We start from the raw sequence: 22,153 nt of genomic DNA on the forward strand, positions 1-22,153 counted from the left end.
GAAAATGCCCCTTGTAGATGGCAAACTAAGCAGCTTTCTTAGCTCTTAGCTTTTGGCATATTTGAATCTGACAGTCATCTTTTAAACTTGTCTTCCTAAAATCTGCTTCTTATATGCAAAGACATATGTGCTTCTGGTCTTCCTGACCTGGAAATTCCTTAGTATACCCTTTCCCATATCTCTAAGTAGTAGTCGCTTCTAAATATTAGTTCGGTCAATTTGAAATTGAAACTGTTCTTTGACAAATGTGAAAGAGTCTTTCAAGCTAAGAGATACAAAGGATGTAAGCAAGGATAAGAATAAAGTAAATACTTCCTTAAATTTTTTTTTAACAATTCTTTTAAATGTTCTTACATATTGCTAAGAACGCAAGGTCAAGAGTAGTGATTTTTTTTTTTTAACAGCTTTCAATGTTTTTTATGGCAGAACTTGGAGGAAAAAAAAATAAGCAGGCCTGTAAACTGCTTCTCTTACTAGTGCTTTAGGACCACAGCAAGCTGGAGACCTCCTGGTCATTTTCCTATGCTTCTCTTGCTTTCACACTGTCCTTTCTTCCTGGTCTCTCTCATAAGCAGAAAGCATAGAGATCCCTGGCTGTGAGTCCTGCTCCTGTCCAGTGCTAGGTTCCTCACACCTGAGAAGTTCTGCAAAGAAGGCAGAAGTTTGATGTACCCCAGAGAACTCTGTCCATGAAAGAACTAGTGAAACCTGAATGAAGGCAAGCCCGCAACAATCCAATAAAAAGTAGTTTACTGTCCAAGTTTGTGGGAGACACCCACAGGTATGGACCGTGCTTTTCCTCAGGAATGTTACATTTAAGCTGGGAGAGGGAACTTTCCACCTTTCTTGCCGTTTCACTCCAGATCATTCCACAACCTGTTTTGCCCAAGCTTCTTGTTTTCTATGAGTCTGATGTCTTGCAGGCTTTTGTTAGGGAGTCTTGGACTTTCAGTCGCTGTGGCCAGAGGAGCTGGGCATTTCTTCTGCATTTTCTTTGCTTTGCAGGTTTGCAATATTAGAGCACTGCTTAGTTAATCCGCAGTCATGGAACAATTCTGCTGTTTCCAGTACTCTGAACAAGCAGAGGAAAAAACCCAACCTCCTCTTGAAGTTCAGTTCAAGCAAAGCTGTATTCTTCTTAGTCAAAGTGTAAGCTGCTGGTTAAATGCAGGTTGCTAACATTGGATTGTAAATGCTGTTTCTTCAGTTTCAGAGAAGATTGAAGTTAAATAATAACTTAGTGGACCAGCAGATAAGTTTGTGGCTGATGGTACTACCCCTCCCCCAGTTGCATACTCCGCATTCCTTCAGAACAAATGTTCACTTGTTGCTATAGTGTCTAAGATCAGCAGTCAGGAGGGGCGTGTGTGTGTCTTGAAGGCCTGTGAGTGTTTAAAATGTAAAATCAACCTTTATGTGCAGTCCGGATATTTTTGTTGACTTAAATGATTAGCATATCTGTGTTTAGGAAAACTGAACTATTTATAAGAGAGTGCAGGCATTTTCAGGTTTTATGTTGCTCTTGAAGTACCAAAAATGTATTACAAGGCAAAACTCCATTCTTCCTCCTTTTTGCATTTCTGATGTACAAAAGAATCTCAAAACACTTAAAGAGCCTTAGCTATTTTGTTAATTAGAATTACCTTCCCTTTCCATCACAGCAACTAGACTAATGAAACTGAAATGACAAGATTAGAAAGATGAAAGGTGAGTAGTGAGGAAGAGGGTGATTAGTCAGATTTTCCTTTTTGAATGTAAATGTAAAGTTAAGCCTTTCAACAACAAAAATTCTTCTAATACAGTTTGCAGCTTAAGAAACGGGAACACTTGTGACAAAAACTTTTATCTCTCAAAGAACTCTGCTGCAACACCTGAAAGTTAAGTTCTTAACAGCAATTCCTGTGTACAGGTAGGAGCTTTTGTGTTTAAAACCAGAACAAACCCCCATTGCCTTAAATTAGCTTCCTATTCTTGGCAAAATGTATTACAGTGTATCCATAAAAATACTCCATTTTCTCTTTTCTGTGATGCATCAATTTATCAAAGTTGCAGCAGAAAACAAGAACATCAATACATTTAATTTTTGTATGCCTAACAGCATAGAGTTATGAGTTGTGATTGTCTGTCATTTTAATGATCTTGACTTCATGCAGATTTCATAGACTAAATAATCCCTTTTCCACCAGTTTGGGAGTTTTTGTTCTATTCATGTAGCTAGGTCACAGAACTGAAGCTGACTTGTTTCTGAATTCCAAGGAAGTGTTCATCTAATCTGGCAGTTGCAGTGGTTTGGTTATGTTAGATCTAAAGTCTCATTAATGGGTTGGAGTTAGAACTGCATGGCAGGGTAGGAGATTTGATGCAGAGCCTGCACCTTGTTCTTCATAAGCAGCTGTTGCCCCGTTTTTTAAAGAAAGTAAGGATTGTACTCCTTTAATTCTTTGTCTCCCTAACATGCCTCTTTTTATAGAAGACTAAGTGACTCATGTAAGGCTGTAGGAAATAGTTATGTTTGGGTTAAACTTTCGTCTTAATGACATTCAGTACAGAACAGTGTAACTGAAAAACGTAGGACTTGAGGATTTATTTTTTTTTGTAGAGACTGTGATTTGGCTGAACAAAGGATCTTTTCTTTTTACCATTTTTTCCTTACTTACTGTTTGAAGGTACTTTCTTGGGCTAATTTTTTAAAATATGTAGGAATTCTTGTTTGCCAGTTTTGGTTATCTTCATTTTGCAGACTCTGCAAGCAAGATGAAGGTTGGTTTATCAAACTTAACCTCTTCAGAGTTGTGTTCTGTGTCATGACTAAACTGCTTCACATATTTGAGCAACTCCAGTCACTGCTAAAATCTGAAGTGGCAATGAAAGCTTCGTTATTGTTTAAATTACAAAAGCCATTAAAAATTTATCTAATGCAAGGAGCAGTGAAAAGCTTTTAAAGGAAATCACAGGACTTATTTCTGGGATTAGGGCACTCAGTTACACAGTCCTTTTGCTTGTGAAGCAGCATTTAAAATGGCTCTGATTGCTTTGGTCTAGAATGATGATCAGGGAATGAATGCTAGGACATTGGTCTCTCATCTTCTTGCATGTTTGTATGTGAAATAATATATAGACTTTTTCATTTTTTAATGTAAATGGGTATTAGAGAATGCATGGGAGAAATAACAAAGCTTAAGGTTCAAGTTCTGATGACTTAAGTAGCTCCAAAGAGCTATTGTAATAATACAGCATGTTCCCTTTTCTCAAATGTGTTGATTCTCTGTGCTGTGTTTGAGTTGGGTTCAGGGCCCACAGGTGAGTGCTGCAGCAGCTCATTACACTTTCAAAAATTCTTTTAGTACTACTTATCTATGAGACATACATAACACTATGGTCATGCTATGTGGCTATGCGTACTGTGAATGCTAAAGGGAAAGGAAGGCTCTTATTTTGGTAAGAATCAAGTGTTTCTTCTAACTCTTGTAATGTCTTAATCCTTTTCTAGTTTTAGGAATCTACAAGATGTGGAAGACCTGGAGAGGAAGTTTCAGCTAAGATGCGTTGAAAATGATGTTTTCTTTGATTAAAATGAATTGCAGGATTGTAGATCAGTAATTTGTAGTAAGTGTATTTGTATGGTGGAGTTAAAGCACAACGGTGTCCACTCTATCACCCCATGCCTTTTCCATAAGAGATTTTGACACCTTCAGGATTTTTGGGCCAAATTTCAGTTTTGTAGCACAAGATTTCCAAAGGGTGCTCTTCTCTCAGTGTTGTATTGAAATTGTTCCAATTCATGCAGGTGTGATCAGTTTAGGACTGTGTTGTGAACAAATTTAGCATCTCAGTAGTTCTGCTTCTGGACTACAGCTTTTTCTTAGCTTTACTTGTCAGATGTTGCTGAAATAGTTATGGACAGGGAATTCCTGAAGCATTAGCTTAAAGACTACTCAATGTTCACAAATTCCTACTGCTGTTTTAGTGTTGATAGTGATATGAATGGATTCGTTAGTAGGATGCTGAAGTTTTGTGGTTTTTGGTTTGGTTGTTTTTCGGGGGATTTTTTTTTTTCATTCATTCATTGTATTTAGGGTACTTTGTTCTAGATGCTACAACTATGAAACTAAAAAGTCTGTCCAGAAGTTTTTCAATGCTGGCAAGCGGGAAAAAATGTTTACTGGAATCACTAAAGTGGAGGTGCAGGGAAACAGAACAGTACTGGTCAACAAAATGGGCTGTGGTCTCAGCGCACAAGTAGGTTAACCACTGCCAGGAGAAAAGCAGTTGAAAGAGGCAGCTTTGTGGAGGGATACTCCTATATGTTTTGTGCTTCATGTCATAAGGTGTAAATTGTTTATCTGAAAGTTTAATAGTGTACATGAATTGTGATCGTTGAGTGAAAACAGTTTGTGAAGGGCCTTGAGAAAGTGACCATGATAAATAGCTTATGCCAGTGGTGAAGAAGGGGAAACTAACAGTAGGATTAAGATTGCAGAGTGGTCAAATAAAATGCTCTCTGGTATTCATGTTTAAACTGTTGTGTTAAGAACAAGCAAACAAATTCAGCAAAGGTGGAGAACTGTTTCTAGCTGTAGCTCACAAAAAATCTCATGGCTAGACATGAGATTTTTAGAGAAGGTGGCTGAGAACTTAATTTGGAAAAACAGCAATAGGTCTGGAGCATATAAATAAATCGGATTCTTAATAGTGAGAGAAGCTTGTTATACAATATCAAATGCTGCATGCCATTGGATGATAAATTCATGGGGCTACTAGTCAAATATGTAGTTTACAAAGTTCTGCATGTTTCTCTTATAATTTTCACGTTCTGTAGCTTTTAGTTTCCTGCACATCCTTTGGTTGTTTCTTTAGTTTAGCATTGACTAGCTGAGCATTCAAATGGCTCATTGCTCTGTTGTGTCACCTGTGCAAGTTACATAGTCAGGCTTTGCTCTCTTGAATAGTTGTTTCAGCAGAATTTAAAATAATTAATCCTTTATGTTCACCAGAAAACTAATGGTACTGGCTGCTACTATAGTGATTTGAATCCCACTTAAAATCTAAGTTGATTTTACATAAGTTTTTTTTCTTTTAATCAACAAAACGGAAATGGAATACTATCACATCATATAGCAGTCCATAATGGTGTTTAAAAGATCCTTCAAAAGAAATGCACAAAGTAATGCACCTCTTGTTTAATACCATATAATCTCATAATCCTGGCTTTGTGTGGGCTTTTGAAAACTAGGTGGGCTGGCAGAAATAAAATAGCTTCTTCACTCAATCAGTGACTTAGGCTAAAAGCGGAAGGAGCAGCCATGTAGAACAAATAGTATTTTTAGACTAAAAGTTAAATGAGTTAAAGGTTAAGTATTTTTTTGGTAATCTGTTGATGTGGGTTAGCAAAGGTTAAATTTATTTTCTTTTGAATTGAATAAAACAAAACATTCATACTGCTGCTTCTGTGTGCTGGTTTGATATGAAGATCAACTTTCTGGGGATAGTCTTCCCTATTCCAACTTGTTCTGTTTTCAGAAATTTGCGCTGTGAAAGTTGAGTGGCTGTTACTTCATATGTTTTCAGAATTTGAACCAATATGCAAGGAATATAGTTGCTTAAAGCATAAAAGTTTTCTCATTTTATTTTAACAGTGTCTTCAATTGGCTACGGTTCAGGGACTACTTTACCAAGTTTTAGTGAAATGCCATTGAATATGAAATAAGTAGCATACTACTAAAAGTATAGTCACCAGTCCTGATGGATATGACTTTCTGGTGAAATGTAACTGATCAGGCTTATTGCAGATTTATTCATCATAAAGAAAGTTGTCTTACATCCACTTGACAATTTACAATTCTAACTTAAAATGTGTTCTGAAAGTGCTGATGCGTTATCCTCACCTAGTTTTATTCTTAAACTCCTGGGAAGACTCAGGGAAATTATATGAATGGTGGCTAAAATGGCCATGTAGTGTGTTCACTCTCATTTGTCAGAAACAGGTAAATAAGGAAACTTCAGAAATGTTCATTACTGGTTTCTGGTCTTTAAATTTTGGGTTAATAAAAGATTAATTTATTCTAAAGATTAAACTGCATGGCTGAACACATCTAGGTTAGTTGACTGGAATCTCAAGGCTAGTAGAATACAAAAGTTGAAGGAATGTGGCGTACAGCATATTGAAATAGATTAATGAAAAGCTGCATTGTGATAGGTTTTTTCCAAAAAACTTCCCCACATACATAAATGGGGAGTTCATCTATGAATTTAAATGTGAAATGAATGTGAAGTAACAACTGTTCTGCTGATATCAGTTAGCAAACCAACATAATGAAAATATTAAACTGCTTTCAGTGTAGGCAGAATTAAAAGATTTTGATTATTCTGATGTATTTTGCGTGTACAGCATCTATTTCCTAGATTTTTTGTAAATATTTTTTTAAGACATCTTGATATTTACAACTTTCCTGTAATTTCTGAAAATGAATCTAGTCTTGGTTTGCCCTATTTACATAGGCAAGAAAGACTTCTTACATAAGCAGAAGTACAGAATCAGCCCATAATTAAAATGAAGTAGGAATGTTAGCCCAGTTTGAAAAAACAAACAAAACCCACCACAGCTTAAGGTAACATCACAGAGGCTAGTCAGCATGCTTAATGGTCAAATCTAAAGGGATAGAGCGATGTATTTTGGCCAGTCCCTGATAGCAGATGATGAATCTGAAAGGGCTGATTGGATATTTGTGGTACACAGTAAAAGCTCATCATACTAGAAATCTTACCTGGAAGGCAGGACTAACGGGGGATAGTTTTGTGTCTTACCCAAGAGCAATTTTTCGGCAAAAATTGTAAGCCTGTACTTTCAGCCTTTTTATTTCAAAAAGTCAAGAGAGAACTTCCACCCTGAAAATATCAAAAATAAAAAAAGTAAATACCGGTTGCTTTTTAATTTTAACTTAAATTTGTACAACCTGATTTTTAAATCAAATTTAGTAGTTTAGCAGTAAATAGGCAACTGACTCACCAAATATTAAATACTTTCTTGTATTATAAAAACATTATTTGCATATAATAAATGAAATGAAACATTGCTACTTTCAATACACTGTATTCAATAAGCTTTTTGGAGGCGATTTCCATGCATTCTCACTGGATTGGATCTGTATGTTATTCTCAAAAAAACCTCCCAAACTTTAATGCCGTTATGTCAAACGTAGGGTTTGGGTTACTATTTTTATGCCTTTTTTTCTTCATTCCTTGTCAAACTTCACATGTCCTTAAGATTTTCTTCATTTTCTTCATTGCTTAAGTGTTTGTTTTCCATAAATTGTCATTTTTGCTGCAGTATAATTTGGTTAAAACATTGGTTGCAATGGATTCTTGAGCACATGTTGCCAAAGACTGTATGAATTTGGTGTAGTGTCTTTAATGATGCCATGACAGCGAGGGTTGCCATGATACTGATTAACAAAAAAGCCAGGACTGGCTAGCTTGCTATTTTGAAAGCTTCAAGTATGATGTTTCTTGGCATAGGGGTGTGTAGGTAGCTTCTAATTCTGCATCTGAACACAGGGTTGAAATGTTATGACTTCACTAATGCCTTTGGCAGCTTCCAGAGTTGTTACAGATTTTACAAGGATAAATTCTTCCAGAAATTCTTTGAGTTTTTGTTTTTCAGTGAATTAAAATGTTTCATTCCTTATATCTGCAGCATGTTTATTCAGCCAAATAAAGGAAGAAACATGATAGCTGAGACTGCTCTTTTCTCGTCACTCCTCAATTGTGACCACCAATAAATAAAATATCTACACCACTACTAAAGGAAAAAAAACTTGTTAATTTTATATCTGTACAGTCAAAAATCACATCTGGCCCATGTGTTTATTGCCTTACAAAAGCTTCCTTGAGAAGCAGTGACATAGGTCAACGTTACTATGGTCTAACCAGGTGTAAAACATACTTTCACTGTTCGCTGAGTTCTTCTTGTGTTGAGTGTGATAGTGACCTCTGTCTAATCAAACAAATACAGCAGGCTGTTAATCATGTTAGAATGGGGGTGATAGGTAGGGGAGGGCAAAAATAAAATGATTGGTTAATACGGGACTGTTTCCCAAACTGCAGATGTAGGAATTGGGTGATTTCCACACAGTTGATTGTAGGATTGTTGTAGGATTGTTTTGCCTGCTCCGTGATGCTCACTGGGAAGTCTCATAGTCTGGATCAGGTTCAGAACTGAGTGCTGGCAGTTTCTTAGTACGCTATACAGACATTAATGAATATGATAGTGTCGCGATTTTAGTTTAAAGTTGTTTTACTTTAGGTCAGCTTCATTCCAATGCTGACTTTTTTTTTTTTCCTGACCTAGGTGGCGTAACTACTGATACCTTGTGATTCTTCTGTGTAACATAATGGAAACATGATGTAATTTACCTTAATGCCAAAAATGAGGTTATTAGTAAATAAGAGATGACAGTCTTTTCAATCTGCAAGACTGACATCTTGGCTAAATGTTGGTTACTCAAACTTATTTCTTTGGAATCCTTCCAAGATCGAAAGCAGTGACTGTTAGCATGCCATAAGGTCAAACTTTAATAACAAGTTCTGGATCCAGATACTCAGATATTGGGGAAATTGCTTTCCAGTTGGTGTGCTTGTTCTTGCCACCACCCTGCGAGACTATTCTGTCTGGCTTCTCCCTTTTTCCAGAAGGAGATTGGGATTTATGCAAATGATGTTAAGTGGTACTTAAACAGAATTGAGGCTACTTTATTTCGGTGGAAGTTAAAGTGGAGCTGAAGTACACACTCCTCAGCTGATCCCAGGAAAGCAACAGTTTACAAACAGAGTTCTCAAAATGGGAACTAGACCTAATGAAGGTAGTGGTTAGTTTCTACCACTGGCTACGGCCTAGTGGCTTTGTACACAACTGGCGTCTAAAAGTTTTCATGCAATTGCATTTATTCATCTTCTTAAGCTACTGCTAGCATCCATAGAGCAAGTTCATAGTAGACACTTATCAAAGACAAGGCATTTAATCATGTTTGTGAGGGCAGATGAAGCTGTTTGTGCAAAAATACAAGTTCCCTTGTTTATAGTAAGATTTTCACAACAAGCGAGATGAGTTTATGTATATTCCCCCACCCCAGTCAAAAGGCTAGTCTCTCTCTCTCTCTCTCTCTCCCTCTCTCTCTATATATATATATATATATAAACTTGTGGCTGTAGAGACTATTCATGGCAGGTTGTTCCACACTGATAGTGTCTTTCACTGTATGTAACATTGTTGAAAATTGTTGAATGCATGAAGTAAATAATCACATCTTTCTACTTGTAAAAAGTTTTTTATGAAAAGCAGGACCTTATTAGATGGCATGAACTAGAATATTTGCGATGAAAGTCTTATATATAACCTGACTTCAAGAATTTTTCATGGATATGTTACTTTTCAGTTGGTTTATCTAGATCTTTCCTTTTCATCAGTGTGACGAACTTCAGTTCTAAACAAACTTTTAGCCAGAGCAAAACAATAGTTGCATTAGTGGTTCCCTTCTCTCATGACTGGTGGAAATTAGTAAAAGGAGAGTCTGCTGCTGTTAGAAAGCATTAGCGTTCTAGGTGGAGAAGCGGTAAGCAGAATGGTACGTGCATCTTCTTGTATGACTCTGAACAGCAACATAGTATATGCGATGGCCGTGGAGGGGAAAACTGTATGTTAGTCTGTATTTAAACTTGTCCTGGCAAACATTTGTTGAAATAAACAGCTTCAGAAATGTTTGGGCCAACAATAAATCAGGTCAGACAAAAGAATACCAGCCAACTGACACAGCAGTGCCTTTCCTGACTGCGTGTATTATGACCAGCCCTGACTTGGCAGGGAGGGTGACTGCCGCTGACAAGCTTGATGAGCAAATGTTATTTTGTTTTGCATGAACCGAATCCACAGCTGTAAGGCCATCATTGCTTGCTAATATTTACTAAACAAAGGCTTCCTGTTGAGAAACACCTAAAATTAGAAAATAGGTAGCTTATGCTGTTTTTACATTGAAGATGGATGAGTGGTTACAAATGTGGTGACCGAAACCATCAAGGAGTGGGATTCTAATGACGTGTGCTACTGAGATGGCTCGGCTAACACAGGCTTCCCAGCTGCTTTCTTATATCACTCTTGTGCATTAGGTTTGTCAGCTTTGAATACATGCTTTCTTGCCCTATTCTTCTTTCTCTACTCCTACAGAGTATGCTTTCATGTGGTTGCCTTTACGTTTTGGAAGAGCTTGTTTTCAGCTAATGTAAATGACAGTTTAAACTCCAGTGAAGGAAGGTTTGCAGAGGGGCTACAAAGCTCTCACCAAGCCTCCCCTCCTCTCCCCTAGTTTTAAGAGCTCTGTTTTTCTTTTGATGGATAGAGGGCTGACTGATTCTTCCAGGAGATGCCAGGAGACTGTAGTCACCCAGGTAAACAGCTGGATTCACATGCCCAGAGAGGTCCTCTGTGCTGCAGGATTACCAGCAGTCGCAATCCTCTGGTCCCGAGTACTAACTAGTCTTCTACAGTATTGCAATTTGTGTTATTAAGTTTGAGAAAGACTTTACACCTGATACAGCATGCATTGGCGGAGGAACTTCCTGCTTGACTTCATGTAGATAAATGAATGTGTACAAGGGACAGAAGAAAAACTCAAAGTAAATATTAATTTTTATGACTGCTGAAGTCAGATTGAATTGCTCCAGGAACCTGTTGGAGACGCATTTCTTTGTGCATTCTTTTCACTGTAAACAGTATTTATTTGCTGTCCTGTTGTTTTGGTCTCTTAGCCATTTTCAGACTCCATAGTATTAAAACTGTTTCTACTAATCTGTCATATTTAGCTTGGGTTAGTACCTGAGGTTTATAAATCTGTCCTGAACAGGAAATCTCTGGTTTAGTGTCTGTTTGGTGAGTATCAGTGGCTGAACGCAGTGTAGTTGTGGTTCCTGATGGCTTCTGCCCCCACCCCTCCCCAAGCACCACTTGTGTCACAGACCTTTTGTCTTCTGGAGGCACAGAAACAATGTTTCAGATATTTTGTAAACAAATAATATAGTGATGGAATACAAAGAAATCTCTGTTGGGTGTAGCCAGACCTTTGCTTTTGAGAGCACAAATAACTAATCTCATGCTTGAATGCATTATTTTAGTGATAGTGTTCTCCTGGATGGTATGATAAACATCTGATTCAACTCAGCAGTTGTTTTGAACTTGTGTTTTCCTTTGAAGCTTACTGCTTCTGTTTCAGACTTGAAGAGGCTTGTGTCCTTTTTTTCTCTCTCTGTCTTCTCCCCCTCCCGCTTTTTCTTGCTTTTTTGCCCAGTTCTGTTGCTCTAGTAAGGTATTATCAAACCTAAATACTAAGAAAGTACATCTGTGCATCAGAAGACAGGGATGCCTTCATCTTGGGTAGTCAAGAGACGGAGTTTTCCAGTCAAATGGTGCGTTTGTGCAGACCATCTCTAGTCGGTTGACCACAATATTCATGCCTTTCATGTGAGGACTGCATATATTCTGGCTAGACAGAGACAGCTGATGAGGAAGGTTTGTGGCATATAGCCTTCAAATGCCTCCATAAAAGCCTATCTGTCCCAGTCATGCCAATATAAATCATTAGTCCCGATAAAGGACTGGAATATTTGTCTGCCTCTGGAGGTTTTTAAGAAGAGATGAGATGCTACCTCCATAGACTACCTTCTCCTTAAGTATTTCAAAACATAAATCTGCACACTAGACATGTTTCTTAAGGAACTAATTGGAATTACATTTAACTATCTAATATCATATTTCCTGAAAATAACATGTTACTATAATTTTCAGATAAACTTTGTCTGCTGTCTGATCGCTTTGGATTTGTGGGCATCAGTACAGTCCTGCTGTCTTTCCTTTTTCCCGTTCCCTTTGCCTGGAGCTGGCTGGTACTCCCAACAGCATTTATTCTTGTATTGATGGAGTACAATTGAGGTTTTGATTGATTAAAGCCCAAAGGGACCATTAAAGTTACCTGGTTTCATTTTGACAGCTATAGAATTTCGCCAAGTGTTAGAAGGTGGCAATGGCCGTACTGGCTCAGACTAAAGCTGTGTCGAAGCCAATGTCTGAGCTCCACTGACTGCCAAAAGTGAATAGCTAGAGAAAAGTAAAAATGATACGTTGGACTTATCCTCTGAATTCTTTCTGCTTAGGGGAGTTCTTGAGCTGTTGCAGATTAGATTGTTTTAGTATGATGCTTAGTAGTTCAGTAAAGAGTGTAGTAGTCGAGTTGAAAGAAGTTGTGGAAGCAGGTTCGAAAGGAATTAAATGAGTTCAGAGACAGCAGGTCCCTAAACAGTTACTGAAGTGCATAGGAACAGCTGTGGTGCAGCAGTTGTGGGTGCTGGGGGACTGGACTGCAGAAAGTGGCCAGTCTTGTTTAGTCTCCTAAGCAGCATCACCCACTGCTGTATAAGGCACAGGCTAGCTGGATCCATGCATGGCCTGCCCCGGTAAGGCATTTTTTGTCTAATTAGTAACCCACAGGGAAACTTGGAAGAGTTTTCCAGTCTCTCCTTGTTTCCATGTAAACTTTTTCTGTGACAATGCTGTGTTTTGGCAAGAAATTCCACAGGATTTTTACATGAAGAATCGTCCTTTTCTGTTTTGAATCTGGCTCCTGCTTGCTCTGTTTAAGCATCTGAAGTGTGTTATATTTAACTGAAGGAGATTGGTAAGCGATTGATTCTACACACTATTTTCATGCCTTTCATGATTTTCTAGTATTTTTTCATATCCCCTATAAATCATATCTTATCCAAGGTCCCAGCTTCCACTATTGTTGCTTGCATGGGGACTGCTTCAAGCCTGGATTGCTTTCCCCATTAAGTTCCAAACTTTGAGCTACAGTATGCCTTTAGATCAATGTGTGTTTGTCATAAACTACCTCTGCTGCTTATTTGTATGTACAGAATCATAGCCATATATGGTACCAGCCTCTTGGCATTTTTTTGCCTTTGCTGTGTTTGAGTTCTCAGTTAAAAACCATTATGTGTACATGTAAATGAAGATAAAGCCACAACTATGTTTCTTTAATAAATTACATAGAGCTTTCTTAATTTACTGCTGTATAGATGGGTTTTCCTAGAATTCTCTGTGTCCTGTTAAGGATACAGAGTTTCCTACTCCCCTCCAGCAGGAAAAAACACACAAAGTGCCGGTGAATGGTAGATAAAGTTTTTGCTATAGTCCACTTCCTGAGTCAGGGTTTTTCCTTTGACCACGTATGAGCTAGTCTGAATTGAAAGAAATCTGATATTTGACATCTAGGGAGTAAAGCCTGAAGCACAGTGGTCTGTAGAAGGCTTGCTTTTGTGCTTGATGCAATTGCATGTAATTCATATGCATTTCCCCCACCTACTCACCTGACAGTGGTGATATACTGTACTCATGTGTTGTGTTGTACTTTGCTGATTCCTCAGAAAAATTTGGGTGCCTCTAACAAAAATATAAAGTTTTGTAGCTGGAATAAAATGGCTGAGATTTGTAACTGCTCTCTGAGTAACTCTGGATCAATTTGCATTGTACTGTAATTGTCTGTACTGACCTGTTTGTTTTCATGGCCGTAGACAACACAGAATTGCCGTTCCTTTTTGCTCGGTGGGGAAGTGAGTCAGCTTGTATTAGATCCTCTTTTTCTTTTTCATAAGCTAGACTTTCCTGAATTTGAAAGCTTTTTACTGCAACTTGCAACACAGCATTTTAGTGCATGTGAAACTTTAATTCTGTGCACCAGCACCTCTTCTATAACAGAACGGAAGAGCTTGTGGTTTAACCTGTGCCACGTATGCAACAAGAAATATTTTTTTTAAATATAAGGGGGGGGGGGATTTAAGGTTGCATAGCAAGAGGCATATGCTGTAAAACTCATCGCCCTGAATGTATGCTTGTTTGAGATTTTTTCTGATTAGGCATAATTTCACAAAATAATTTAGGCATTCAACTTCTTTATCAAGACTGATGTGCTTAGAGACAGACCTTTGTAGATCTAGGCTTATATACTAAAGGTGCTTAAGATTTGACTGACACTGAAGTTGAAGGCTCGCTAACATCTGCCAAAAATCTTTGTTTCAGTACAGAAAAGGTGTTGAGTTTGTATCAGGTGAATAAATATCTAATGAGCAATCCAAATCTGCTTTTGGTGATATTCTTTTTTGAATATGTGTAATTATCAAAATGGTGGTTGATGAAATGATAAGAAAAGGAGGATGCTTTAATTCAGAAACCTGAAGGTATTGGTGTAGAGACCCCTTTTCAAAAAAAAAAAGGATACTTGCTTGATTTTTTTGGGATTTCACTGAATTTTTTTAGAGTTGGAAGGGACCGTATAGATCATCTAGTCCAACTCCCCTGCTGAAGCAGGATTGCTTAGAGAATGCTACTCAGGACTGCATCCAGGCAGGTCTTGAAAATCTCCAAAGAAGGGGACTCCACAACCTCCCTGGGCAGCCTGTTCCAGGGCTCTGTCACCCTCACCGTGAGGAAATTCTTTCTCATATTTGAGTGGAACCTCCTATGTTCCAACTTGTGCCCGTTGCCCCTCGTCCTGTCACTGGGAACCACTGAAAAGAGTCTGGCTCCCTCCTCCTTCAACCCACCCTTGAGATACTTATAGGCGTTAATAAGGTCTCCCCTCAGCCTTCTCTTCTCCAGACTAAAGAGTCCCAGCTCTCTCAGACTTTCCTCATAAGGGAGATGCTCCAATCCCTTAATCATCTTTGTTGCCCTTCACTGGACTCTTTCCAGTAGTCCCCTATCCCTCTTGAATTGGGGAGCCCAGAACTGGATGCAATACTCCAGTTGTGGCCTCACCAGTGCAGAGTAGAGGGGGAGAATGACTTCCCTCGACCTACTAGCCACACTCTTCCCTATGCAGCCCAGGATTCCGTTGGCCTTCCTGGCCACAAGAGCACATTGCTTGCTCATTGTCATTTTGCTGTCTACCAGGACTCCCAGATCTTTCTCTTCGGAGCTTGGCTCCAGCAGGTCCATGCCTAACCTGTATTGGTGCCTGACATTCTTCTTGCCCAGGTGTAGCACCCTACACTTTTCCCTGTTGAACCTCATGAGAGGTTCTTCCTTGCCCAGCTCTCCAGCCTGTCCAGGTCTCTCTGGATGGCAGCACGGCCCTCCGGGGTGTCAGCCACCCCACCCAACTTGGTATCATCAGCAAACTTGCTGAGGATACACTCTGTCCCCTCGTCCAGGTCGCTGATGAATATGTTGAACAGGACTGGACCAAGTATTGACCCCTGGGGGACACCACTGCTTACAGGCCTCCAGCTTGAACCTGTTCCATTAACCATTACCCTTTGGGTCCTGTCACACAGCCAGTTCTCAATCCACCTCACTGTCCCCTCATCCAGCCCACACTTCCTTGGTTTTCCAATGAGGATGTTATGGGAGACAGTGTCAAAAGCCTTGCTGAAGTCAAGGTAGATGATATCTGCTGCCCTCCCCTCATCCAGCCAACCAGTTATGGCATCATAGAAAGCTATCAGATTGGTAAAGCATGATTTACCCTTGGTAAACCCATGTTGCCCACTTCCAATAACCCCCTGCTCTTCAACTTGTTTGGAGATGACATCTAGAATGAGTCTCTCCATTACCTTCCCAGGGACGGAGGTGAGACTAACTGGTCTGTAGTTCCCAGGGTCCTCCTTCTTGCCCTTTTTGAAGACTGGTGTGATGTTGGCCTTCCTCCAGTCTTCTGGCACCTCTCCTGTTCTCCATGACTTTTCAAATATGATAGAGAGTGGCCCAGCGATAACTTCTAGCTCTCTCAGCACTCGTGGGTGTATCCCATCTGGGCCCATGGACTTATGAATGTCCAGTTTGGCCAAGTGGTCCCAAACCTGGTCCTTTTCTACTGAAGAAAAAACTTCCTCTCTCCATACCCTCCCCCTGGCCTCCAAGGCCAGAGGTTCATGAGGGGCAGCCTTAGCAGTGAAGACTGAAGAAAAGAAGGCATTCAGCAACTCTGCCTTCTCCGTGTCTTCCACCACTAGGGTGCCTGTCTCATTCCTCAGTGGGCCCACATTATCCCTAATCTTCTTTTTTCTGTTTACATACTGGAAAAAACCCTTTTTGTTGTTCTTAACTGTAGTGGCCAAGATGAGTTCAGCTTGAGCCTTGGCCCTTCTAATTTTCCCCCTGCATATCTTCACTGCTTCCTGGTATTTCTCCTTGCCTACCAGGCCCTTTTTCCAAAGATCATAAACCTTCTTTTTGTTCCTGAGCTCCAGCCAAAGCTCTCTATTTAGCCAGGCTGGTCTTCTTCCCTTCCTGCTTGATTTTTGGGACTTGGGTATGGCTCTTTCCTGCGCTTTTAAGAGTGCCTCCTTGAAGCGCGACCAGCCTTCCTGGGCACCTTTGCCCTTCAGGACTGTCTTCCAAGGGACGCTTTCAACCATGCTCCTGAAGAGGCCAAAGTCTGCCCTTCGGAAGTCTAACGTGGCAGTTTTGCTGGCCCCTCGCCTTGCTTCGGCAAGAGTTGAAAATTGTATCATTTCATGATCACTCTGTCCAAGACGACCTCCAACGTTTACATCCCCCACAAGACCTTCTGAATTAACTATCAGCAGGTCCAGTAGGGCACTTTCCCTAGTCGGTTCCCTCACCAGCTGTGTTAGGAAGTTGTCTTCCATGCACTCCAAGAATCTCCAGGACTGTTGCCTCTCTGCTGTGTTGTATTTCCAGCAGATATCTGGGAAGTTGAAGTCCCCCATGAGTACAAGGGAGAGTGATCGTGAGGTCTCTGCCAGCTGCTTATAGAATATTTCATCAGTCTTTATATCCTGGTTTGGGGGTCTATAACAAACTCCCACCACAAGGTCTGCCTTGTTGGTCTTCCCCTTGATTCTTATCCATAGGCACTAGGCACTATCCTAGGCACTCAACACTGTCTTCATGTGTATTGCCAAGTTCTAGGCATACAATACTACTCTTAACATAAAGGGCCACCTTATGGGATAAATAAGTGTATATCTAGATGGCATGCAACATGCCAAGTAAACTGTTGGCAAATGCTAGTGTAATTCTTTTTTAAAAATTTTTGTTCTATATGGCCTAGACTTCAGGGCAGCTGAATACCATCAGTGGTTTGTAACACGATTGGAAATTAATCCACTGTTTTAATGTAGTTTCTCCTTTACTTTTTTCAGAAAATCAAGATGGCCTGCATCAGGTAGTACATGAACGCCTGGGAGAGTTGCTACGTGTTTTAAAAGCAGTGATAAACAAACATCAGACTCTAAACTCAGTTGATATTCTTAGTGCTGCAGGAACAGTTATTGCAAAAGTAAAAGGTAAGGTATTGCTACCTTTCATATTCTTGGAAAATTGTAACTAGTGACTTGATTGGCTTGGAGTTATAGATAGGATTCTATGTATCCAGAAGAAACAGGGTGCTTTTTAATAGTAATAACTTAGCATTTGTTTAAAAATATCTTCTCTAAGTGAAAAGTAATATTAAATGGCCTGTTCTCCTGTTGATGTTATAAAATTCTGCGTATAGGAAGCTTCTGCAAACCCACACTGAATTCCAAAAGCATAAGCCTTTGATCTTGAGCTTTTCTTTACCTTTGTATCACAGAATAATACCACAGAATTATAAACCTCATATTTATTCACTTAAAGATTTGCCAAAAATCTTTGCTTAATTTTACGGATGTGTAGGGATGTTGTTGAGCAATCCAAATCTGAATGGTCTAACACTTATTTATAAATTCCACAAACAGATCACAGGCATAGTAAAGGTGTCAACAGCAACAAAAAAGCCTTGCAGACGTTTATGTTAATACTTTCTATTGCTGACCTTTGCTGCTGCAGTTCTCTGCATGTCAGACAAATGCAAATAGTGGAGCACACAATTACTCCAGCCCATAAACCACAGCTGTTTCTTCTTTGTGTAGCCTTTGACTGCAGCTGTCCATACTCTGGAGTAAGTCCAGTGGAACCAGTAGTTTCTTCCATGTGGCATGGAGAACGCTTTGAGTAGGGTTAAATCTCCACCTCTTGCCTGTGTTAAATCATGTGGAGCATCTTCCTTCAGAGACGCACAATATAGTTTTTCTACTTGTTCAAGGGTTTCCCCTTGCTTTCTAATTATCTTTGTAAGTCTGAACATACGCTGCTGGCTCAATAAAGTAGGAATATCAGTTAAAATGCTAATGTGTTTAGTTGCCTGGTTCTTGGATTCTTCCAAGCTTCGTGTGGATTCTTCCTATTGATAGATAGTTTTGGCAGTTTGTTTGATCTTGGCAAGTACTAGCAGCCTACTTTGCATTTTCTTTGTGCTACATGTAGAGTTTTCTATAGCTGTCCCTGATATTGAAATGATCACAGGATTATAACTCTGCAACTTCTGAACTTGCTTTAGGGAATTGTACATAACAGTAGAAATGCAGAGGGTATCCCTGAGAGGTTGCTGTTTGTCTTGTTAATCTCAGGAAGAGTTAAGTACACATGTACAATGGTAATCAGATATTTACCCATGAGAACAGGTTAAACGTTGAGTGACCGTAATTCAAATCCACCTTAGACAAGGTGGATTTCCATGCTTAAGCTGTTTCCATGCTTAAGTGCAGTAAGGTTACTGTGTATCTTCCACTCCCCCCTAATTTCAGTGGACACAGAACAATGTTCAGCTGTTCTTTCTTTAAGATATGTTGAGGAGAACTGACTTAAAGTACGCAAGTAAAGTAAATTACATCAACCTTTGCTAAATTGTGTTTTCCAAAATTATTGCAATAATACTTACCCTCTCTGGACTACATAGTTTATCAAAATTGTTCTTGATCTGCATTGCCCCAAATTGATCACTGTCTGTACTGTCAAAGTTAACCATTGCAGAGTAAAGCAATATAATTACTTTCCTTGTCTCACATGGTAACATTGTTGATTGATTCCATAATTATGTTGGCCTTTTTGTCAATTTTTGTGTTCGATTTCAAGTCCGTGATAAGTCCAAGGTCACTTTCTGTAGTTCTGGGGCTGAACCAGTTTTCCAGATCTAGATTTATGTATTCTCCCTCCTACCCTTCTACTTCTGAAGCGGAGAATTAAGCACTTTGTTGAATTACATAATGTATTCCTCCAGAGTACTTGCAGCCTTCTGAATTTGATGCCATACATATTCTCTTCACAGTGCAGATTGTTCCATCATACACTTTCAATAGTACTGAACCCTGGGCAGATGCATTGCCATTTTCTTAAATGCATCTGTTTCTGCCTGGTTTGATGCGTAGCTGTTCTTTTAATAGTTATTTTAGGATTTATTCATTTATCTTGGTAGTAAGCAGAAGAAATAACTTTAGTACTAAGCCTTTTTTTTTTTCCAATATTATTCACAAATACTTTTTAGCTTTTTCACCCGAACAGATTTTAGTTCATGTAATTAATGCATTCGCACTAACTACTAACATTTTGCTTGCATTGTAGAGTTCACTCACTGTTAATATATGGAATTTATGAGGAACTACAGTCATAGAAGGATTATTTTCTATATGGAAAGAAAAAGTACTGATAGGAAAGCACTGTGCATATTGTATAATTACAGAATTTTGAAAGGAATTCCACTCTTTATTGCTGTAAGAATGCCACTTGACATAAAAGCAGTACAGTCACGTCTTCCAGTTTTCTGTCAAATGTGTTTAAGTGGGTTGAGTTCTAAGACCGTACTTCAGGTACATCTGAGAAGTCTGTGTTCAGCAATATCTCACTTGAACTGCCTAAAATATGGCCTTGTATGATGAGAAACCTCTCAAAGAAAAAAGGCATGAAAGGAGTTGATTTTGTTATGGTAAGTCTTTGTCCTTGAGCTGGAACTGAGCTTTGACTTTTTCTCTCTTGGTTACATTACTCTGAATAATTTTCTCCTTGGCAGTGGTTTGACAGTACTGAAAATCTAGCTTTAGGAGTCCTGCAACAGGATCCAAAGTACAGTGATGATATGGTGCACAGTGCTGGTCGGATACAGATGTGTTCTTCCAGCTTAAATAAATAGATAAAAATTGGTTTTTGATGAAATAAAAGATTATAGCATGCAACTGCTGTTCATATCATTTTCACTAATTTCTCATGAAGTTATTCATAAGCAGAATACGTTCTGGATGTAGAACAGAGAGGCTGGTGTAAAGTTTCTGGTGGTTCTTTGGCTAAAGCAAACAAACTCTGTGGTGAATTGTTGTTCCTGTGATCCAGCCCTGTGTGATCCAGCCTTGCAGAGTTCCCAAGTTAATTGCAAGAAAAGAGAGCTCCAGATCTCACTAAAGAAGATGGTGTCAATCAGTCCTGCCTCAATATTTGTAGCCTTTGATACAAACAAGCACTTTCATATGAAGACTTTAGTGTAGCACCTATCGTTTGCTCAGTCATGCATTCCAAGAGATGGAAATGGGGAGTTACAGGGCTTCAGCTCTTTTCAGGCTGGTACTTCGGTCCTACTTCTCTGAGCACAGCAAAACCTTTGCTGTATGAAAACAGCCTACCTCCTCCCAGCGTAACCTGTGGTAAATGTGAAGGTACTTTGTCTTTAGCAGCTGTTTGATTTTTACAGCTGATTTTTGTGCGAGGGTCATACTGCTTCTGTGTTTGTACTCCAACTGAAGTGCATGACTGCTGGAACTGAGGAAGCTGAAGTAAAAATACAGCATGTTGTGGTGAATTGCAAGCATGTCAAACCTCAAGTTTGCTTACAGTGGCCTGTCAGTAACACATGCATTCACAGGTTTTCAGCTGTGGTTCACTAGAAGTAATGTTAACTTTAGAATAAACAGGAAACTACAAGAAATGTGAGGAGCTGGTAGGACAGAACCGGTATCCTTTTTCCTCTGTCTTCCCAGGCTGTGTTAATGTGACATTATGAAAGAAGTTCATCTGACTCATCTGTTTCTTGTCATTGGAGGACAGAACTATAAAAAGATGTGGAAGAGCTCTGTATCTGTAGGCAGATTTATGACTAGGAAGATTAACCTGGCATGGAAAATTTCTGATGCTTATTTAGAATAGGGTGAAACAGAAACAAGCTGTGATTTACCTGTGATATTTTTTTTTCCCCCTTCAGAAATAGAAGCATAACTGGTTTATGTTCTAGAAAGACCTTTTAGAATCTTTGCATAACATCATGGATTCAAATCTAGTTTGTATTTGGAACTTTATATGGGGGCAAATGGTTAGTTTAACAAATGACTGCCTTTGCTCTTAATGAAATCAGTTAAAATAACTTTGGAACCAGTGACTCTCGGTGACTCTGGCTTGTGAAGGATTCTCTTAAGTATGACAAGTTGCATTGTGACTTAAAAGTAATGTCCAGCACAAACAGACCACCACCTTTAAAGTACTGCAAGTGGGAACATTTTGAATGCTAGCAAAAATTAGAGTCACTGTGCCCCTCTTCCAAGCCTCAGCCATTTCCCAGGTTCTTCAGTAGGAATGATATGAATGTGCTTGTAGTTCTGCTTTGCATGTCTAATGTTTTTCCTTTTGGGTAGACTGAAGGAAAAACTAGCTATAGCATGCTATCTTAATCTTGCTACAGAAAATGATGTTTGACAGAACAGATTATGTCAGATTATGTCCCATTTTAGACTGGGATTGCTGGAAAATGTAGGGGGTGGGGGGAAACCCTTGATTTCTCTGGTTATATCTTGGATGTGACATGGTTCTCTTGAGCCTCTTTGCTTGGACTCCACTACTTGTACATGCTTACTCCAGTGCTTCTGGAAGAGTGTCTTTTAAATGACACCTCACTTGATAGGGAAGAATTGAGACTTACTGAAGCATCTTGCTTGGAACCTGTTTAGACTCCTATTTCTGGAAGTCACTTCCCAGTCTGTCACACCATCATACTCATGGTTGTTATTTTCCCACTCGGTGTCTTTAAATAGTTGATGGCCCCAGAGTCCATAGTTCTCCCGATCCCATGCTGAATTCAAGTTTGTACTGTTCTTTTGCTCTAAATTGCACCTTTTGACTTAACTGAATCATTAGAATGAATGCTAAAGCTGAAAATTGCACTTGTCTTGTAAAAATTCCCTTTTTAGGTATTTTTTTTCTAATAGTTCTGCATCAAAGTTAAATACCTCTAGCAAGGTGAAGTAATTTCAATTT

The 22,153-nt window shown here is 39.2% G+C and overlaps 1 protein-coding gene across 1 annotated transcript in view; it reads left to right on the forward strand.

Annotated features, from left to right (window-relative positions):
- The window catches only part of ARHGAP29 (Rho GTPase activating protein 29), a 57,361-nt gene that overhangs the window by 11,153 nt on the left and 24,055 nt on the right, over nucleotides 1-22,153 (forward strand). Inside the window, exon 3 of the mRNA XM_074151282.1 lies at nucleotides 17,206-17,349. Within this exon, the coding sequence (XP_074007383.1) occupies nucleotides 17,206-17,349 (144 nt within the window). The remainder of the gene's footprint in view (nucleotides 1-17,205; nucleotides 17,350-22,153) is intronic.

This window comes from Numenius arquata, chromosome 8 (genome assembly GCF_964106895.1).
Source record: "Numenius arquata chromosome 8, bNumArq3.hap1.1, whole genome shotgun sequence".
Classification (NCBI taxonomy): domain Eukaryota; kingdom Metazoa; phylum Chordata; class Aves; order Charadriiformes; family Scolopacidae; genus Numenius; species Numenius arquata.